The sequence below is a fragment of the Leptodactylus fuscus genome, chromosome 1 (assembly GCF_031893055.1).
Source record: "Leptodactylus fuscus isolate aLepFus1 chromosome 1, aLepFus1.hap2, whole genome shotgun sequence".
Classification (NCBI taxonomy): domain Eukaryota; kingdom Metazoa; phylum Chordata; class Amphibia; order Anura; family Leptodactylidae; genus Leptodactylus; species Leptodactylus fuscus.
In genome coordinates this window covers 16,578,147-16,599,664 of record NC_134265.1, presented here as the reverse complement: position 1 = coordinate 16,599,664, position 21,518 = coordinate 16,578,147, and the positions used below count along the sequence as shown (strand labels likewise).

The window sequence follows — 21,518 nt, the reverse complement described above, 5'->3', positions numbered from 1 at the left end:
TAGTGAGCGCAGCTCTGGAGTATAATACAGGATAAGTAATGTAATGTATGTACACAGTGACTGCACCAGCAGAATAGTGAGCGCAGCTCTGGAGTATAATACAGGATAAGTAATGTAATGTATGTACACAATGACTGTACCAGCAGAATAGTGAGCGCAGCTCTGGAGTATAATGCAAGATGTAATAGCTATAACAGGCTAGAGGTATTAGTAGAACACTTGTACATGTGTATATGCTTCCCTTGGATACTATGTACCACTAGAGATGAGCGAGTAGTATTCGAAACGGCAGTTTTGAATAGCGCGCACCCATAGGAATGAATGGACGCAAGTGGCACGCAGGGGGTTAAGCGGCAGGACGCCGGCTGGCTCCATTCATTCCTATGGGTGCGTGCTATTCGAAACTGCCGTTTCAAATACTACTTGCTCATCTCTATGTACCACCAGTCTCTGCACATCTATCCAATCTGTACATTGTGGTGACTTCTATGATTCATATAATAAATTCTGGCTCTTCTGTTAGGTAAAGAAACAGTCACAATCCTTCCCGGAGCAGCGTTTTTCTCTAGTGACGACTCCTTCGCCATGATCAGAGGGTGAGTACTCCATACCCCTCATCTCCTACTCCACTCATTGTAGAAAGGGTATGTGGGGCTGAACCTAAATGTATATTCTGGAGTTGTTCACTTCAGTTAAGGTCCTTTGTGGAACTAGGTAACACTCAGTAGGTTTCTACTATTCAGGCGTCTAGAAAAGCTGGATGAAAACCCCCATGGAAGTTCTGCTGCCAGAATATTGTGTGGGTGAAGGGTTAAACTTCTGATAAGACTGTGGAAGTGATATACCTTGTATACGACAATTGTCACTGATGTCTGTCTCAATTTCTCTTCTTGTTTCTGGCAGAGGACATGTGGATCTGACCATGTTGGGCGCCATGCAAGTGTCTAAATATGGAGATCTGGCAAACTGGATGATTCCTGTGAGTATTGCCTTACACATTTATATATGGACCATATTAAAGGGGAATTTTCACCATCTCCATCAACTCCAACTCTTTGCCCCTTATATTAGGCACCGCTCTGCTGATTCCTGCACAGTTGGAATTTTTTCTCTAGCTCCCACCATTCCTGAGCAATCCTTGTAGTAATCTCAGCACCCAATCTAATTCTGCCTCCTACAGTTAGGTGGGCGGATCCTAGACTATCTGCCCCAGCAAAGGACTGCCCACCTAAAACTAAATACCCTGATTTCTCAGGAATGGTGGGGGCTAGAAAAAAAATTCCAAGTGCACAGGAATCAGAGGAGCATTGCCTATTAAGGGTTCATGGATACGGGAGATGGTGACAGGTCCTCTCCAAATCTACTTGGGGTTCTCTCTCTGGCCTTCATACACTGTTTTGTGTTAATGAAGTGTTCCACCAGATTTTGCAGACTGTTATGTTTCTTATATGAGCGGTCCACACACCAATTCCCAAAACTGAGACTTTAGGATTGTAGTAGGGCATTTTCAGAGGGCTCTAGGGGGCATCTGTTCCACTTGTCTGTACTAGGTTTTATATATGTGAGACCTTCATAATTTCCTAAATATTTGTGTAGTTTTTGACATCTTGACTGTAAGTTTTTATGTTTTCTATACATTTATGTTCGCCCCCTGGTGCATTTCCTGCACAACGTCTCTTCAATAAGAAACTGCCCCAACCTAAACTAGGATTATGTATATAAAAATGGCGGCCATGATGGATACGCTCAGATTATCATGCCTATGAGCAGTGTGTCTGTTCTGTAATCTTCTCCCTCATCTTGCTTGGGGAGTGAAGAGTGATGTAGGATAGTGTGAGCCGGTCTCTGGTGGTTGGAGTGAAGGCTGATATCGGAGCGCAGGTGGTTAAGTACTTGTGTTGGCTGCAGTTATCGGCGTTCATCTAGCCGGAGCCACGAGGGAGATATCGGTGACTCCTTCAGAGAAGGTCATGTAGTGAGGGGAACGGATCCGCCAGAGCTGCGGCAGATTACAGAGGGTCTGTCATAGGCTGCGGACTACAGGGCACACTGGGGCGGGGGAGGCTTGTAAGGCCGACTCATCCCCCCCTCCCCCCTGATCCTTATATTAGGAGAAGCAAGATCTCATTTTGCATGCCAGTATTTTATTTATTTTTAACACACATTGTCTGTATAAGGGCGGCCATATTGTAGACACACACTTCCTTCCTGTATTGTCTGTATAGGGGCGGCCATATTGGAGACACACACTTCCTTCTTGTATTGTCTGTATAGGGGCGGCCATATTGGAGACACACACTTCCTTCCTGTATTGTCTGTATAGGGGCGGCCATATTGTAGACACACACTTCCTTCCTGTACTGTCTGTATAGGGGCGGCCATATTGTAGACACACACTTCCTTCCTGTATTGTCTGTATAGGGGCGGCCATATTGGAGACACACACTTCCTTCCTGTATTGTCTGTATAGGGGCGGCCATATTGTAGACACACACTTCCTTCCTGTACTGTCTGTATAGGGGCGGCCATATTGTAGACACACACTTCCTTCCTGTATTATCTGTATAGGGGTGGCCATATTGTAGACACACACTTCCTTCCTGTATTGTCTGTATACGGGCACCATATTGTAGACACACACTTCCTTCCTGTATTGTATGTATAGAGGCGGCCATATTGGGGAGACACACTTCCTTCCTGTATTGTATGTATAGGGGTGGCCATATTGGAGACACACACTTCCTTCCTGTATTGTCTGTATAGGGCAGCCATATTGGAGACACACACTTCCTTCCTGTATTGTCTATATAGGGCGGCCATATTGGATACACACACTTCCTTCCTGTATTGTCTGTATAGAGGCGGCCATATTGTAGACACACACTTCCTTCCTGTATTGTCTGTATATGGTCGGCCATATTGGAGACACACCCTTCCTTCCTGTATTGTCTGTATAGAGGCGACCATATTGTAGACACACACTTCCTTCCTGTATTGTATGTATAGGGGTGGCCATATTGTAGACACACACTTCCTTCCTGTATTGTATGTATAGGGGTGGCCATATTGTAGACACACACTTCCTTCCTGTATTGTCTGTATAGAGTCGGCCATATTGTAGACACACACTTCCTTCCTGTATTGTCTGTATAGAGTCGGCCATATTGTAGACACACACTTCCTTCCTGTATTGTCTGTATAGGGGCGGCCATGTTGTAGACACACACTTCCTTCCTGTATTGTCTGTATAGGGGCGGCCATATTGGAGACACACTTCCTTCCTGTATTGTCTGTATAGGGGCGGCCATGTTGTAGACACACACTTCCTTCCTGTATTGTCTGTATAGGGGCGGCCATATTGTAGACACACACTGCCTTCCTGTATTGTCTGTATAGAGGCGGCCATATTGTAGACACACACTTCCTTCCTGTATTGTCTGTGTACAGCGGCCATATTGGAGACACATACTTGCATATAGCAAGTACAGCAGAATATGTGCACTTTATGGCAGTTGGTATTAATGGATGGAGAAAAAAAACGATGCAGAGATATAATGTGGGAGAACTTCTGTAAATAATGGATTTGAGGACATTTAGTGACTTTGGTTGTCTGGTATATGGAGATAACGTTTCTTTACATATGTGTAGATAAGCGGCTGTAGCTATCAGCGGGGCCAGGCTCTCGCCTCTTGCAGAGCTTCTGCATTTTGTTCTATTATAATCATTTGCTTTGCTGTTTTTGAATTTTTTTTTTTTAATTTCATATTGAAAATCTTAATGCTCTTACCCCGCGGACTGACTTTCCCTGTAAAACATTTCTCCGTGGGAGCTGCCGCCTTTCTATAAGCTGAGATTGTGGTTTAGACGCAGAGAAAAGCTCCAAAATATCTCATCCGATACCTCCAATTTACAAGGCAGAGTGATAACGTGGTGTATGGAGGGGCCCCAACTTACTATCCGTCATATAGAACTTTGCCCTTTTATTGTATGTATGCCCAAATTTGGCAGAGACGCACAAGGTAATGAAAAGGAGCCCTGAGTCAGTCTGAGCTCACAGAGCATTGTCTAGACTGGATACAATGTATCAGTCTGGAGTCCAGGCTGTTGAGCTCACAGAGCATTGTCTAAACTGGATACAATGTATCAGTTTGGAGTCCAGGCTGTTGAGCTCACAGAGCATTGTCTAGACTAGATACAATGTATCAGTGTGGATTCCAGGCTGTTGAGCTCACAGAGCATTGTCTAGACTGGATACAATGTATCAGCAGCAGCACAAACGTGAATACGGCCTAAAAAAGATGCCCCCCCCCCCCCCCCACAAAATTGCGGCCTTTATTCTTCAGCATCACCTAACAATGAATATGTGAAACGTGGATGACGCCCGAGAATAGAGAAGATTTGTGCACACCACGTTTTTGCTTTCTCGGTCCGTGGCTCCAATCACTATAAGGGGTCCGTGTGTGCTCGGACAGAAAAACGGTTAATGTCAGCGAGCGCCTCCACGCATTTCTACCTGCTCACCGGCCCCGTGCTGCGCTCACCTGAGCTCTCCCGTACGCCTGACTTCTAATTCTCTTCCACTCGGTATAATTAGTTGCTTTGCTCGTATGGAAATTGCCGGAATCCATCCATCGCCTATAAATACCGCTCCTCTGACTAATGATGCATAGGGTGCCGCTGGACGCGTTTCTGGCACCTTAATTGGAGCCTTAGAAAAGCCTAAAAAGATTAAAAGTGATAAATATGATAAACGATGTCTCCCGGGGCGTCATTAATATTTATGGCTCGGGCGACGGCGCTGATAGGATACCGGAGCGAATAAATCATCGGATCGGTGACAGCGAAGCCCTAAAGCGAATGAGAGAGAAATCTGAAATAGCTTCATAGAAGACACAATCGCTTGACATTTCCTCACATAATATGGCGGCGTTGTGTTGGCGGACCTGACAGTGATGTGTCGTGACGGCGCAGGATCGGGGCCTCATCCTCTATTGATAGAACTTATAGGGGTTTATGATGATTGACTCGTAGAAGCGTGCTGTCATCTGGGTCAAAAATCTCGAAACGGAAGGGCAGGCAAGCCCAGAAGGTAGTCACGCTGCTCTGTCATGTGCATGATGTATACCGTACCCCGTATTACAACAATCAGGGCCAAAAAGATCTCAGATCGGGGTGATTTGACCCCATAAATGGCATGTAAGTGGACAATGTAGTCTTGGGTGCCCTCATGTGCTATACACCACTTAGGTCCTGCCGAAGCAGAGCCTATAAGGATTGCTTATACGTATAATACACCGCAGTACGGTATTTTTTTACACTGTTCCTTAAATCTCCCCCTTCCTTCTGAGCAGGAGCCGCAGACCCTTCCTGGTGGGAGGTTTTATGACCACAGCTGTTTAGTAAAGTCGCTTTATTTTTCCACTCGAATCCATCGGAGCAATTAAACGAAATTTTCCAATCCTCTTGCACAATTTGACTTGTCGCCCTGGAAGGCTGACGCGCCCCGGAGTCCCAGAGTTCACTTATAACCTCCGACTGCTCGCATGTCAGATATAGGTCACTGCTGTAAAGAAGGGTCTGCTCATGCAATAAGTGATGAATGAATCCCTGCAAGCAAAGAAGTCATCCGAGAACTAAAAAAAATACCGCCATCACCAGAGGTGGAAAAAACGCCGTTCTGGGGTAAATGGCGATGATCACGTATCGTAGGATGTCACCAGCTGGCGGTAAAAGCCCTAGAAGTGAATAACGCCACCAGTATAATATCTATAATGATGAATAGCTTCATACGCTTAACCCTTAAAGGGGATGTCCAGTGGTAAAACCCATTTCCATTACTGGATTCTGAGCCCCTTACAGAACTGGTAAGTGACACAATTCTGTTAGGCTTAGTGGCCAGAGTGGAGAGTTTTCTGAACCGTAAATGATTTGAAAAATATGACTGCGCTCTACAGCGCCCCCCCTGTCCACAGGTCGTGTGTGGTACTGTGGTAGATCATGTAGCACATGTAGTCAGCAGGTCTTTAGGTTAATATAGCAGAAACGTATAAATTCCTGCGCCGTAACCTTTAATAATCCTATTACGTTCTGCTTCTTAGTTGAAGAGGCTCCATTAGGACGCGCTCGGAGACGCCTCATTACCAGCCAAAGCTCAAAACTGCATGAAAGATAAAAAGGTTAATTCCCCGCTAAGTGATGCTGCGAGCGAGATGACGCGGTACGTGTCGCCCGAGGCTGGGGGGGCCGGCGAGTGTCTTATTCTAGTAATATAAAAGTAATCACCTATAAAGTGACCGCGGCCACGACGGTAATAGTCAGGGGGCGTGGTATTGTAGTGCACCAAATCCTCTATATACTACACCACACAGGACAGATCCTCTATATACTACACCACACAGGACAGGTCCTCTATATACTACACCACAGAGGACAGGTCCTCTATATACTACACCACACAGGACAGATCCTCTATATACTACACCACACAGGACAGATCCTCTATATACTACACCACACAGGACAGGTCCTCTATATACTACACCACAGAGGACAGGTCCTCTATATACTACACCACACAGGACAGGTCCTCTATATACTACACCACACAGGGCAGATCCTCTATATACTACACCACACAGGACAGATCCTCTATATACTACACCACACAGGACAGATCCTCTATATACTACACCACACAGGACAGGTCCTCTATATACTACACCACACAGGACAGGTCCTCTACTGTATATACTACACCACACAGGACAGATCCTCTATATACTACACCACACAGGACAGATCCTCTATATACTACACCACACAGGACAGGTCCTCTATATACTACACCACACAGGACAGGTCCTCTGTATACTACACCACACAGGAGAGATCCTCTATATACTACACCACACAGGACAGGTCCTCTATATACTACACCACACAGGAGAGATCCTCTATATACTACACCACACAGGACAGGTCCTCTATATACTACACCACACAGGACAGATCCTCTATATACTACACCACACAGGACAGGTCCTCTATATACTACACCACACAGGACAGGTCCTCTATATACTACACCACACAGGACAGATCCTCTATATACTACACCACACAGGACAGATCCTCTATATACTACACCACACAGGACAGGTCCTCTATATACTACACCACACAGGACAGATCCTCTATATACTACACCACACAGGACAGGTCCTCTATATACTACACCACACAGGACAGGTCCTCTGTATACTACACCACACAGGAGAGATCATCTATATACTACACCACACAGGACAGGTCCTCTATATACTACACCACACAGGACAGGTCCTCTGTATACTACACCACACAGGAGAGATCATCTATATACTACACCACACAGGACAGGTCCTCTATATACTACACCACACAGGACAGGTCCTCTGTATACTACACCACACAGGAGAGATCATCTATATACTACACCACACAGGACAGATCCTCTATATACTACACCACACAGGAAAGGTCCTCTGTATACTACACCACACAGGAGAGATCATCTATATACTACACCACACAGGACAGGTCCTCTATATACTACACCACACAGGACAGATCCTCTATATACTACACCACACAGGAGAGATCCTCTATATACTACACCACACAGGAGAGATCCTCTATATACTACACCACACAGGAGAGATCCTCTATATACTACACCACACAGGAGAGATCCTCTATATACTACACCACACAGGACAGATCCTCTATATACTACACCGCACAGGACAGATCCTCTATATACTACACCGCACAGGACAGATCCTCTATATACTACACCGCACAGGACAGATCCTCTATATACTACACCACACAGGACAGATCCTCTATATACTACACCACACAGGACAGATCCTCTATATACAACACCACACAGGACAGATCCTCTATATACTACACCACACAGGACAGATCCTCTATATACTACACCACACAGGACAGATCCTCTATATACTACACCACACAGGACAGGTCCTCTGTATACTACACCACACAGGACAGGTCCTCTGTATACTACACCACACAGGAGAGATCATCTATATACTACACCACACAGGACAGGTCCTCTATATACTACACCACACAGGACAGATCCTCTATATACTACACCACACAGGACAGGTCCTCTATATACTACACCACACAGGACAGATCCTCTATATACAACACCACACAGGACAGATCCTCTATATACTACACCACACAGGACAGATCCTCTATATACTACACCACACAGGACAGGTCCTCTATATACTACACCACACAGGACAGGTCCTCTATATACTAGTGCTGTGCTGACAGATCTTTTGTAGCAAACCAGTAGCCGTGGTCTGATCCTAGGATTTCCTCCTGATATCTGACCAGTTGTCTATTTTGGGTGGGGGTCTCCTTTATTGCACACTTTCATATCTTAATAAAGCCACTTGCTGTAATTCCAGACTGTATACCCTTTACCGGTGACCTCTGCTGCTCGGGCGCCCTCGTACACCGCTCTGTTCTAGTCAATGACATTTACAAAGCCTCTGCGGCTAGAATACAGGATATAATGGTGCTGACATTTACCGGTGCGTAGTATTTATTCCTGTAATATTAGTACAACACGCTAATTACAAACACTTCTCGCGCCCGGCTCTGCTGCATCGGCAAAGGCGCAATTAAAGGCACATTAGATATCTGCCTGGCAAGAGTCAAATAATCTGCGGATAATGGGGAGGCAATTAGAAAAGATGGCGCCCTCCACATCTATGGGGCCCCTGGCTGCTTCATTAAAGGGGTGGCACAGGAATAGAAAACATTGCAGGTTTTTTTTTTCTCTGGAACAGCGCCACACCTGTACATGAATTGTATTGCAGTTCAGTTTCACTATGATCATAAAAAATAATTTTCCGGCCACAATATAAATCGCCCCATGAGGCTGCAGAGTTCACTGCTGGTCAGTGTTCACATTAGTAACGTCGCTTTAGGATTTGCAGAGACTAATGCAGGGCCGTGTGAGGCCGACCTATGAGCAACCTCCATTAAATGACACTACAGACCTACAGACACGGGTCACTGCCGAGGTGATGCTGAAAATGGGAGATTTTACAATGAACGCACAAAGATTGCTGGATGTGATCTCAGAAATGTGCAGAATTGTGAGCGCAGCTGTGGAGACTTCCTATAGAATGAGTGGTTTAGTCATTTCCTGATGTTTGATGTGCTCACCAGGAGCCGCAGTGAAGAATCCACGATCGGCCGGGCGGGGGAAGCCGATCATTCTCATTCCGTGTCACATCATGTCACGGTGTTTGATGGAAGACACATAGGGGAAATTAATGGGGGGAGAGTTGCATAGCAACGGTGCGAAAAAGGCGAGAAATCCGGTATGGGGAGAAGTGGACAAATCTGTGAAAGCCCAGGGTGAAATATTATGTCGTGACCTTCAAAGCTTGTTAGCTGAAAATCCCAATCTATATACAATGTAAAGGGCCTGATCGGTCTATACTGGGGGAGGGGGGAAGAGCGGAGGTTATTGCCAGACCCTGATACTGACTTATGGTGTCATGGAGTGACTATTCAGTGTGGTGTAATGTATGTACACAGTGACTGCCCCAGCAGAATAGCGAGCGCAGCTCTGGAGTATAATACAGGATAAGTAATGTAATGTATGTACACAGTGACTGCCCCAGCAGAATAGTGAGCGCAGCTCTGGAGTATAATACAGGATATGTAATGTAATGTATGTACACAGTGACTGCCCCAGCAGAATAGTGAGCGCAGCTCTGGAGTATAATACAGGATAAGTAATGTAATGTATGTACACAGTGACTGCCCCAGCAGAATAGTGAGCGCAGCTCTGGAGTATAATACAGGATAAGTAATGTAATGTATGTACACAGTGATTGTACCAGCAGAATAGTGAGCGCAGCTCTGGAGTATAATACAGGATAAGTAATGTAATGTATGTACACAGTGACTGTACCAGCAGAATAGTGAGAGCAGCTCTGGAGTATAATACAGGATAAGTAATGTAATGTATGTACACAGTGACTGTACCAGCAGAATAGTGAGAGCAGCTCTGGAGTATAATACAGGATAAGTAATGTAATGTATGTACACAGTGACTGCCCCAGCAGAATAGTGAGCGCAGCTCTGGAGTATAATACAGGATAAGTAATGTAATGTATGTACACAGTGATTGTACCAGCAGAATAGTGAGCGCAGCTCTGGAGTATAATACAGGATAAGTAATGTAATGTATGTACACAGTGCCTGTACCAGCAGAATAGTGAGCGCAGCTCTGGAGTATAATACAGGATAAGTAATGTAATGTATGTACACAGTGACTGTACCAGCAGAATAGTGAGCGCAGCTCTGGAGTATAATACAGGATAAGTAATGTAATGTATGTACACAGTGACTGCACCAGTAGAATAATGAGCGCAGCTCTGGAGTATAATACAGGATAAGTAATGTAATGTATGTACACAGTGACTGCACCAGCAGAATAGTGAGCGCAGCTCTGGAGTATAATACAGGATAAGTAATGTAATGTATGTACACAGTGACTGCACCAGCAGAATAGTGAGCGCAGCTCTGGAGTATAATACAGGATAAGTAATGTAATGTATGTACACAGTGATTGTACCAGCAGAATAGTGAGCGCAGCTCTGGAGTATAATACAGGATAAGTAATGTAATGTATGTACACAGTGACTGTACCAGCAGAATAGTGAGCGCAGCTCTGGAGTATAATACAGGATAAGTAATGTAATGTATGTACACAGTGACTGTACCAGCAGAATAGTGAGTGCAGCTCTGGAGTATAATACAGGATAAGTAATTTAATGTATGTACACAGTGACTGGACCAGCAGAATAGTGAGCGCAGCTCTGGAGTATAATACAGGATAAGTAATGTATGTACACAGTGACTGTACCAGCAGAATAGTGAGTGCAGCTCTGGAGTATAATACAGGATAAGTAATGTAATGTATGTACACAGTGACTGTACCAGCAGAATAGTGAGTGCAGCTCTGGAGTATAATACAGGATAAGTAATGTAATGTATGTACACAGTGACTGTACCAGCAGAATAGTGAGTGCAGCTCTGGAGTATAATACAGGATAAGTAATGTAATGTATGTACACAGTGACTGGACCAGCAGAATAGTGAGCGCAGCTCTGGAGTATAATACAGGATAAGTAATTTAATGTATGTACACAGTGACTGGACCAGCAGAATAGTGAGCGCAGCTCTGGAGTATAATACAGGATAAGTAATGTATGTACACAGTGACTGTACCAGCAGAATAGTGAGCGCAGCTCTGGAGTATAATACAGGAGAAGTAATGTAATGTATGTACACAGTGACTGTACCAGCAGAATAGTGAGCGCAGCTCTGGAGTATAATACAGGATAAGTAATGTAATGTATGTACACAGTGACTGCACCAGCAGAATAGTGAGTGCAGCTCTGGAGTATAATACAGGATAAGTAATGTAATGTATGCACACAGTGACTGTACCAGCAGAATAGTGAGCGCAGCTCTGGAGTATAATACAGGATAAGTAATGTAATGTATGTACACAGTGACTGCACCAGCAGAATAGTGAGCGCAGCTCTGGAGTATAATACAGGATAAGTAATGTAATGTATGCACACAGTGACTGTACCAGCAGAATAGTGAGCGCAGCTCTGGAGTATAATACAGGATAAGTAATGTAATGTATGTACACAGTGACTGCACCAGCAGAATAGTGAGTGCAGCTCTGGAGTATAATACAGGATAAGTAATGTAATGTATGCACACAGTGACTGTACCAGCAGAATAGTGAGCGCAGCTCTGGAGTATAATACAGGATAAGTAATGTAATGTATGTACACAGTGACTGTACCAGCAGAATAGTGAGCGCAGCTCTGGAGTATAATTCAGGATAAGTAATGTAATGTATGTACACAGTGACTGTACCAGCAGAATAGTGAGCGCAGCTCTGGAGTATAATACAGGATGTAACTCATTTTTTTGGATACATAATTGTATGTAGATTATTTCTATATTTTATAAATTATATAAATTATAGTCAATCTTTTATTTTCACTGATAATTTACTGGAATCTGCGGCAGAACTACAACTCTCAGCATGCATTGTCTGGAGGTCATATGATAATGACCGTATAGCGGTGATATCGCTTCTCCACATCTGGCGGTCATTGTGTATAATAGGGCTCCATTAGCCGTGTCCTTTCTGTGATCTTGGCTATTTTCATCCTTTGCTTGTCTCCTGGTCTGTGGCCCCGCAGGAGGACGTGACCCCGGGGCTCAGGGAATTGTCTTCCCGGTATTATGTGCACATTATCTCGGCACTGAGATGACTTTGCCTTTGTTGTGCGCGGCCGGCGGTATTTCTGAATCCTCCTCTGTAGAGTCTGTCCGGCTTTGATGGCTGATGCTGACAGCTATCATTGTGCAGGGGCAGCCGACATCCTCGCTGGCCCTCTTATGGCTCCTGGATTGTGTTGTATTGTTTGTGAGATGTCTGACCTGTAGTCGTAGCCGCGGCACTTGGGCCTTGTTCTTGGAGAAGGATTGCATTAGGAAGATTGTTTACTGCGGTCGATGTCCCTGCAGAGCATTGTGGTCAAGGACAGGGGTCGTCTCTCCCTGGATCTGATTTTCTGTGTTTTCTTCAGATGTACCATCAGAAAATCTGATTATAGCCTTGTAGAATATTCTTTGGATTTCCCCAGTGACCTATGAAGGGATAGGATTATGTTCACATTAGTGTCAAGGCCAAGGAATGCCATGAAGCTTTCATCGCAGTTGTGGTATTATTTTTATATATAATTTTATTTTATTTTTTTCAGGGCAAGATGGTGAAGGGAATGGGCGGTGCCATGGACTTGGTTTCTAGCTCCGGAACAAAAGTCGTTGTGACGATGGAACATTCGGCCAAGGTAAGAAGCTGCATGATGTCCAAGTCGGGGGTTGTATTATGGACTCTTGGCTCTCCAGAGCTGGCCTTCATTATACAGCCATCTACAACGCCTCGGATTGTCTGTTTGCCACCGCTGTAGTCACACCGCGACTATTCGTGCGATTTGGGTGCGGAGGCCCCAAAAAATAAACATTGATACTCTTCCTCTCCCCGCGGGGTCCAGTGCGCCATCATGGCGGTTGTCTGCCTCTTCTGGGTGATGTCACAGGACCTGGGAGGATTGTTGAGGCCTGTGATTGGGCCACAGTAATGCCGCATGATATCATTGAGTCCCACATGACCAATCAGGTCTCGGTAGTCCCGCGGGGCCTGTGATGTCATCATGCGGCCCAGATGATAACGGTGATGGAACATTGGATACTGCAAGAGAAGTGAGGGAAAGCGAATATCGGTATCCAGACCGCCATGAAGACACGCGTCCCATCATTCCCATCCCCTGTTGGTGTCCCTAAATACTACTAGTGTCCCTCTTGTACCACAGCCGCCTCCGCAGAACTCCACTATAGATACTTCTGGCACTGCTAGTCTCTGGCATTGTTACTTTCTGACAGTGGAAGGCTGTGTATCCTAAATATTCTCCGTCCAGTGCACCAGAGGGCAGGGGGAATACATTTACAATGCACAGACTGCCGGGGGGGCTGTAATATCCCTCCTCATCCCCATATATCTGCTTGCTGGCAGTGAATGCAATCATGGCTGCCTGTCCATGCTCCGGATTAGTATATATCTATAACCCGCGGTCTCGGCACATATGTGCGGCTTTAATGGATAACGCTTACATAGCTAAACCGAGCTGGATTTGTGATTTCGGCAGAGTCGCGGCGGTTTCCATGGAGACGGCTCATTTTGCGGATGCCTGTCTTGTCTCTCTGCCTGCCATAATCTGGTTTAAGGCGATATGTGACAAGAGCCCGGTGTAGCAGAGTCATTGTGCTCGTCGGCTTCTTTTCTGGTCTGTTCCATATTTAACTTAAGCGCTGGAGGGCTCGGGGGTGGGGGGGGGGCCCGGCCTCGCCTCGCCTCGCATTCTGCTGGGTAAGCAGGGACGCCACTGAGCCGGCACAGGACAAGCGGGAACGTCTTCTTATAATCGACACGGAGTAGCATTACCCCTGACATGAGAAGGTTGTCGGTAATATAAAGTGTCTCGGCTGTTGTCGGCCGGGTAGAGGATCCGTTCGGTATTCCAGGTCACTTCTATGATAAGTTGTAGAACTTCCCAGGGTGCGTTCTGTGTTTTCAGGATCTCTGCTTGTTGTCGTATGAAAGGCACCGTCAGTGTGTATATCCAGGGGTTAATAATCCGGCCTGGTCATGTGATGGATGCACGGCTCGTCACAGTCACAGGGCCCGGCAGTGTGTAGGACGAGCAGGGCATCTGTGTGTCCATCACAGGACCAGGACTGGTTATTATCAGCTGGAATAAATCAGGACTGCTCCTGTTCCTTTAAGTCCACATCACTGCACAAAGTGTATACATATAACATACTGCAATAGAGGTATACATAAAATATACTGCATATCATATACAGTGCCAGTAGTATACATATAATAATATTATACCAGGAGTACACTGCATATTATATAAAATACTCATGTAGTACACTAGGTGTATACGTACAATATACTGCAATAGATGTAAACATTTCAATATACTGCATGGAATATGATTCCAGAGTATGCATATAATAATACTATACCAGTAGTGTACGTATATGTATATTACATACTGCACCAGGAGGGTGGATATAATACACTGCACAGGGAGTATACATATACCGCATATAGTGTACTGGACTAGTAGGGTAGATATAATATGATGTGAGTGTATACCACACCAGCTATTATATAGCTATTATACAGTATACTGCACTCGGAGGTTGAATTGATTATGATATTATTATACATAAATATACTGCATATTCTATACTGCGCCTTGTATAAACCTAGAACATACTGGGCCAGGATTATAGATATAATATGATATAGTATACTGGACCACAGGGGTGTAAATAGAATTTGTATTATATTATGTATAAATATAAATATATATTATACAGTGCACGTGTCCTATACCGGCCCAGGCATGTGCACATGTCGCATAATGGGCCAGGTGTGTGCACGTGTCGCATACTGGGCCCGGATTGTGCACGTGTCGCACATTGGGCCAGGATTGTGCACGTGTCACACATTGGACAAGGAGGGTGCGCGTGTCACATACTGGGCCAGGAGTGTTCACTGGGCCAGGATTGTGCACGTGTCACACATTGGGCCAGGACTTTGCACGTGTCTCATACTGGGCCAGGAGGGTGCGCGTGACGTATACTGGGCCAGGATTGTGCACCTGTCGCACATTGGGTTCAGGCATGTGCACGTGTCGCATACTGGGCTAGGAGTGTGTGCGTATCGCATACTGGGCCAGGATTGTGCACGTGTCGCATACTGGGCCAGGATTGTGCACGTGCCCGCATTGGGCCAGGAGGGTGCACTGGGCCAAGACTGTGCACGTCTCTCATACTGGGCCAGGAGGGTGCGCGTGATGTATACTGGGCCAGGATTGTGCACCTGTCGCACATTGGGTTCAGGAGGGTGCGCGTGTCGCACATTGGGCCAGGAGGGTGCACTGGGTCAGGATTGTGCACGTGTCGCATACTGGGCCAGGAGGGTGCACGTGTCACGTACTGGGCCATAGCTTGGATTTTACTGATGAGAATCGCCATTTTTGCCGTTACCACCCATTTCCTAAAGTAAATCCGCCACCTAGTGCCCCCTCCAGCTGGCCTGTCCTCTTCATATAGATTACCGATAGACATACGTGATATACGGCGTACGCTGTGTCCTGAGATTGATGTCCAGTAATTGGTCAGGACACGGCGGATTACAGATATTGATTGACGCTTTATGGCTAATTGCAGCCATCTATTACACGTGAGGTAAATCGGTGACTGTACGCCGCTCGCTAATGTCCTGGAATGGCCCTCGTGTGTATTACTGCTTAGGCCAAGATACCGCCATATCTACATATATCATATGGCAAATAACTGACCGGTCAGGAGCGCAGTAAATGGTGACATTGTCATGAAGGTCGCGCGTATCGGCGTCTTAGTACAGGATCCACCTATAGCTATGGACTGTAACAGGGCCACAAGATGGCCGCCATTGGGGCAGATTTATTAAAAGCACAGTAAGCCGCCATGACAGGTGACGTCATAAACGTTCAGTCATTACTTAGTTATCGTCTTCTGGGAAAGCTGGGTGATTGTAAATATGGCTACCGTTCTAACCCCATCTTTACGGCCTGTGTGAGCCCGCTACGTACCGATGAGGGGTTTTTATGGTTTCTGGCCCTTTAAGAAGGATTACAGATGGCTGAGCCCCTTATTCGGGGCAGGGGTCCCCTCCTATAGCTGATTTAAAGAGGTTCGGGTAGCTAGACCTACAGGTTTCTCCAACACGGGAAGCCATATAATATTAACGTTCGCTCTTGTGCTTCATTATAGGGAGGAAAGCACAAGATTCTGGAGCAATGCAACTTACCGCTTACTGGGACGCAGTGCGTGGATCGGATCATCACCGAGAAGGTAAAACGCGTCGCGTCCTACTGATGTATACCCTGATCTCCCCTGGATATGTAATCGGTACCAATATGGCGGGCGCCCCGCTATGTACTGCATGCGAGTGCTAGAGATGTGACTGTTCCTTTAAGTGGGAGGGGTCAACTTCACATGATTTGCATTTGGTGCGGTGCATTATGGGGGCTGTGCTGTAATTTATTCAATAACTGGGTGGAAAAGTATTTGCAAGGAGCGTGCGCCCTGAACCTGCAGCGCGGGGTAACATAGCGTCTGCCTGTTCTTTGTCAAAGGATGGGACATGGTGAAATCCAACATGCCCGGTCCTCCGAGTCTAAAGATCCCCTCTGAATTTGGCGGTTGGCTGACCCTGCCAAAATCTTTGGGTTTAATTGACTTGTATGTAATGCGTGCGGCTAGATTACGGCCGGCTTTATTGGCTGCCTCTTGACACTGAGCATGAACACAATGGAGGAAATTTACTAGTCCACGTGCCCAGTTTTCTGGCGTAGACGGGTGTAAATTGCGCCAAGGATGCGCCATGTTGTTCCTTCTGCGTTTGCTCTCCGCTCTTTATAAAAGTAGACGGGACATACCCTAGGGCAGTGATTTTCAACCTTTTTTGAGCCGCACACTTTTTACACTTAAAAAATCCCGGGGCACACCTCCAACCAAAATGGCACAAAATGACACTAAAACAGTACATATTATACATATAGTTAATAATATAGATTCTAAATGTATTTATACTCACTCAGTGTGAAACCTGGGCCTGTTTCGATGAACACAAAATTTCATTATCATTCATTCATTATCCCTCCATCTCTGCCCCCAGATTCATGTCCCCTCCATCTCTGCCCCCAGATTCATGTCCCCTCCATCTCTGCCCCCAGATTCATGTCCCCTCCATCTCTGCCCCCAGATTCATGTCCCCTCCATCTCTGCCCCCAGATTCATGTCCCCTCCATCTCTGCCCCCAGATTCATGTCCCCTCCATCTCTGCCCCCAGATTCATGTCCCCTCCATCTCTGCCCCCAGATTCATGTCCCCTCCATCTCTGCCCCCAGATTCATGTCCCCTCCATCTCTGCCCCCAGATTCATGTCCCCTCCATCTCTGCCCCCAGATTCATGTCCCCTCCATCTCTGCCCCCAGATTCATGTCCCTCCATCTCTGCCCCCAGATTCATGTCCCTCCATCTCTGCCCCCAGATTCATGTCCCTCCATCTCTGCCCCCAGATTCATGTCCCCTCCATCTCTGCCCCCAGATTCATGTCCCCACATCTCTGCCCCCAGATTCATGTCCCTCCATCTCTGCCCCCAGATTCATGTCCCTCCATCTCTGCCCCCAGATTCATGTCCCTCCATCTCTGCCCCCAGATTCATGTCCCCTCCATCTCTGCCCCCAGATTCATGTCCCCACATCTCTGCCCCCAGATTCATGTCCCCACATCTCTGCCCCCAGATTTATGTCCCCTCCATCTCTGCCCCCAGATTCATGTCCCCACATCTCTGCCCCCAGATTCATGTCCCTCCATCTCTGCCCCCAGATTCATGTCCCTCCATCTCTGCCCCCAGATTCATGTCCCCTCCATCTCTGCCCCCAGATTCATGTCCCACATCTTTGCCCCCAGATTCATGTCCTCTCCATCTCTGCCCCCAGATTCATGTCCTCTCCATGTCTGTCCCCAGATTCATGTCTCCTCCATCTGTGCAGACAGTGTACACATTACACTTACCTTTCTCCTCGTTCCCTCGCTGCTCTCTCTCTCCGCGGTCTTGCTAACAGTTAGAGACGCGATGTGATGACGTAGCCAGACTACGGAGAGAGAGAGAGAGCGGCGAGAAGAACGAAGGGAACGAGGAGAAAGGTAAGTGTAATTGGAGAACTTTCCCCGCGGCACACCCGACCATGTGTCGCGGCACACTGGTTGAAAATCACTGCCCTAGGGAGGTTTGGAGCAGGGACACCTCAGTCCATCAAATTTACAATAGTTCGACCTTATACCCTAAATCTGCGCCCATTCCTATGTGTTGCAGCTCTCCGCTCTTGCACGTTGAAGTTCGTGATAATTCAGGCGTACCTCTTGCCATTCAGGGACTTTATTAAGACCCCCCCTCATAATGTGATGTCAGAGTCCCAGATACGAGTCTATTAGGCGGAGGACACCTCATTTCCAGATCTAATGCATCGTTTATTAAAAAAAATCCAAACAGTTTAATCTGCGCCTTGGCGGGAGACGTCTTCTGCACATCGTTGTGTTTTTACCTCCTTACATTTATTTTGAGACTCTTAAGCATTAAATTGCCTGGAAGCGGACCCGCTAAAAGCCTAAATAAGTCTCCCGCTTTGAAGTTGTGCGGCGCGCAGTGTGTGGATATTGCTTCGGAGCGCGTGGCGGAGGACGGGCCATATGCCGCATGCTAATGGCTTCGTTTCTCGGCTCTTCAGCCCGGTAGTTGAGGATGAGGAGATCATTATCTTGTTGGATCGGGGGCTGGGCGGGCGTATAATGGCGCTCGCGCTCCTGACCTTCCTTTACATGTCTATACAGTATATACGCGATTCCGATAACAACTTCTATATCTGTATTATAGGCGGTCTTTGATGTGGACAAGAAGACGGGACTGACTCTGATCGAGATAGCGGAAGGACTTTCTGTAGACGACATCAAGGAATGTACAGGCACTGACTTCGCGGTGAGTGTCCGACATTGTGACAGCGTTTCTTAACTTATTATTGTGTTTTAATTTGTGTGACTGTGTAGTCTGATCCTGTAGTTGTGTTATACTCTTATACTAGCAAGAACTAAAGGAGAGAACAACTGGCTGCAGGATGAGACTACACCGGGCATGTTTGTTGTCTGTTACCATGAAGACACATAGATCTGTATGGGAGCTGCAGTACATTTTTATTATACAGTGTTGTATTACACAGATTAGTAAGTGTGCGGACAGTCCGCTCTCCATCCTTTCTATCTGTGGTTCGCCCGGTCACACCTTCAGTCTAGTGCTGCATCTGCTCCCCAGGGTTGCACTTGATATGGCTGTCAGCTGCTGGTAGTCTGCCAGCTCCGCCTGAGCTCTGCATCTGTTCTTGGTTACAATGGCCGCCTCGTGTGTCGCCTAAATAAAGGGGCACATCTACTAATCCCGTCTTAGTTACTGTGTAAGCCTGGGCTTGGTTGTCTAGAAATGGTCCAGATTTATTGTGCTGGCTGATACGGGAAGACTAGACATTGTAAAGATGCTTCATCTATTAGTGGGGTTACTTTACACTACGCCCTTCCTGTTAAGCCACGCCTCTTTGTCAGATATATTAGGTGATACTGCAGGCGTGACTATAGGGGGGTTGTAACCACTGGACCACACTAATCCTGATAATGGGGACCTTTGCATTGTCTAGACTGGATACATAGCTAGTGCTACTCTCAGCTGATACATTGTATCCAGTCTAGACAATGCTCTGTGAGCTCAACAGCCTGGACTCCACACTGATACATTGGATACATGAGCAGCAGCTGCACACAACTCTCTTGCTAGTTTGTTACAGTCCAGATAATGCTCTGTGAGCTCAACAGCCCCGGACTCCAGACTGATACATGGTAGCAAACTAGCAGAGAACTTGCTGATGTATCCAATCTAGACAATGCTCTGTGAGCTCAACACCTGTAGAATGTTATTAGAGACATGTGCAGCTGCTGACGTGCTGAGCTCACAGAGCATTGTCTAGATTGGATAAATCAGCAGCAGCTGCACAAATCTCTCTGCTAGTTTGCTACAATGTATCAGTCTGGAGTCCGGGGCTGTTGAGCTCACAGAGCATTGTCTAGACTGGATACAATGTATCAGTGTGGAGTCCAGGCTGTTGAGCTCACAGAGCGTTGTCTAGACTGGATACAATGTATCAGTGTGGAGTCCAGGCTGTTGAGCTCACAGAGCGTTGTCTAGACTGGATACAATGTATCAGTGTGGAGTCCAGGCTGTTGAGCTCACAGAGCGTTGTCTAGATTGGATACAATGTATCAGTGTGTAGTCCAGGCTGTTGAGCTCACAGAGCATTGTCTACACTGGATACAATGTATCAGTGTGGAGTCTGGGCTGTTGAGCTCACAGAGCATTGTCTACACTGGATACAATGTATCAGCTGAGAACAGGACTCGCTATGTACAGAGTATGGCATCTCTTGGTCACAGCTTGCAGAGTACATGGTGAAGAAAAGAAACAAAGTCTATTGGAAAGTTCTAGAATTTCTTATTTTCTAGATAAAATAATAAGAATTCTGTAAACCAGACCTCCTTTTATTGGGGATTGTTGTCCATTCTGGTATTTTTGGTAGCAAGAGAATCAACGCAAACTAGAGCGGGTAATGTCGTCTCTTAACACATGTGTGAACAAATCCGAAGAAGCCGCTACACATGGCTGACATCTCACTGGCTCTATTTATTCGCAGGTTTCACCCGACTTGAAGCCTCTGCAGCAGATCAGCAACTAAAGCTTTGTGAATATTGTATATTTGGCGACGCCTCCAGAGATGGCGCTCTACCGACAGTGAGCTCTTTTCTATCATGGCTGGTGACTTGTTACATGGGGCCGGGGGAGATGTGGGACTTAATAATAACTAGTTTTGATTAACTCTTGTAGTGCTGTGTCTTTCCTGAACTCTCTGCTTTGAGTTTCTTTATCGAGGTCATTTACATTTATCAGGTAGGTCAATCGCAGAACCGACAGAAAAATCCGATCAGACAGGAGCAGCGGACCCACCTGCAACAACTCCAATTCTATAGACTGTGTGAATAGGCGCCGATTCGCTGGAATTTTTTCTCTAGCCCCCACCATTCCTGAGCTATCATGTTCCCGACTTTGAGGTGGGCGTGTGCCAGACTATTTGCTCCGGTACAAGACCGCCCACCT

General features: G+C 46.3%; 1 protein-coding gene across 1 annotated transcript in view; it reads left to right on the top strand.

Moving 5' to 3' along the window:
- The window catches only part of OXCT1 (3-oxoacid CoA-transferase 1), a 45,058-nt gene extending 23,819 nt beyond the window's left edge, over positions 1–21,239 (top strand). Inside the window, exons 12-17 of the mRNA XM_075267466.1 lie at positions 524–596; positions 904–979; positions 12,903–12,992; positions 16,534–16,614; positions 19,203–19,304; positions 21,058–21,239. Of these exons, the coding sequence (XP_075123567.1) occupies positions 524–596; positions 904–979; positions 12,903–12,992; positions 16,534–16,614; positions 19,203–19,304; positions 21,058–21,099 (464 nt within the window). The 3' untranslated portion in view covers positions 21,100–21,239. The remainder of the gene's footprint in view (positions 1–523; positions 597–903; positions 980–12,902; positions 12,993–16,533; positions 16,615–19,202; positions 19,305–21,057) is intronic.
- The last annotated feature ends 279 nt before the right edge of the window (positions 21,240–21,518 follow it).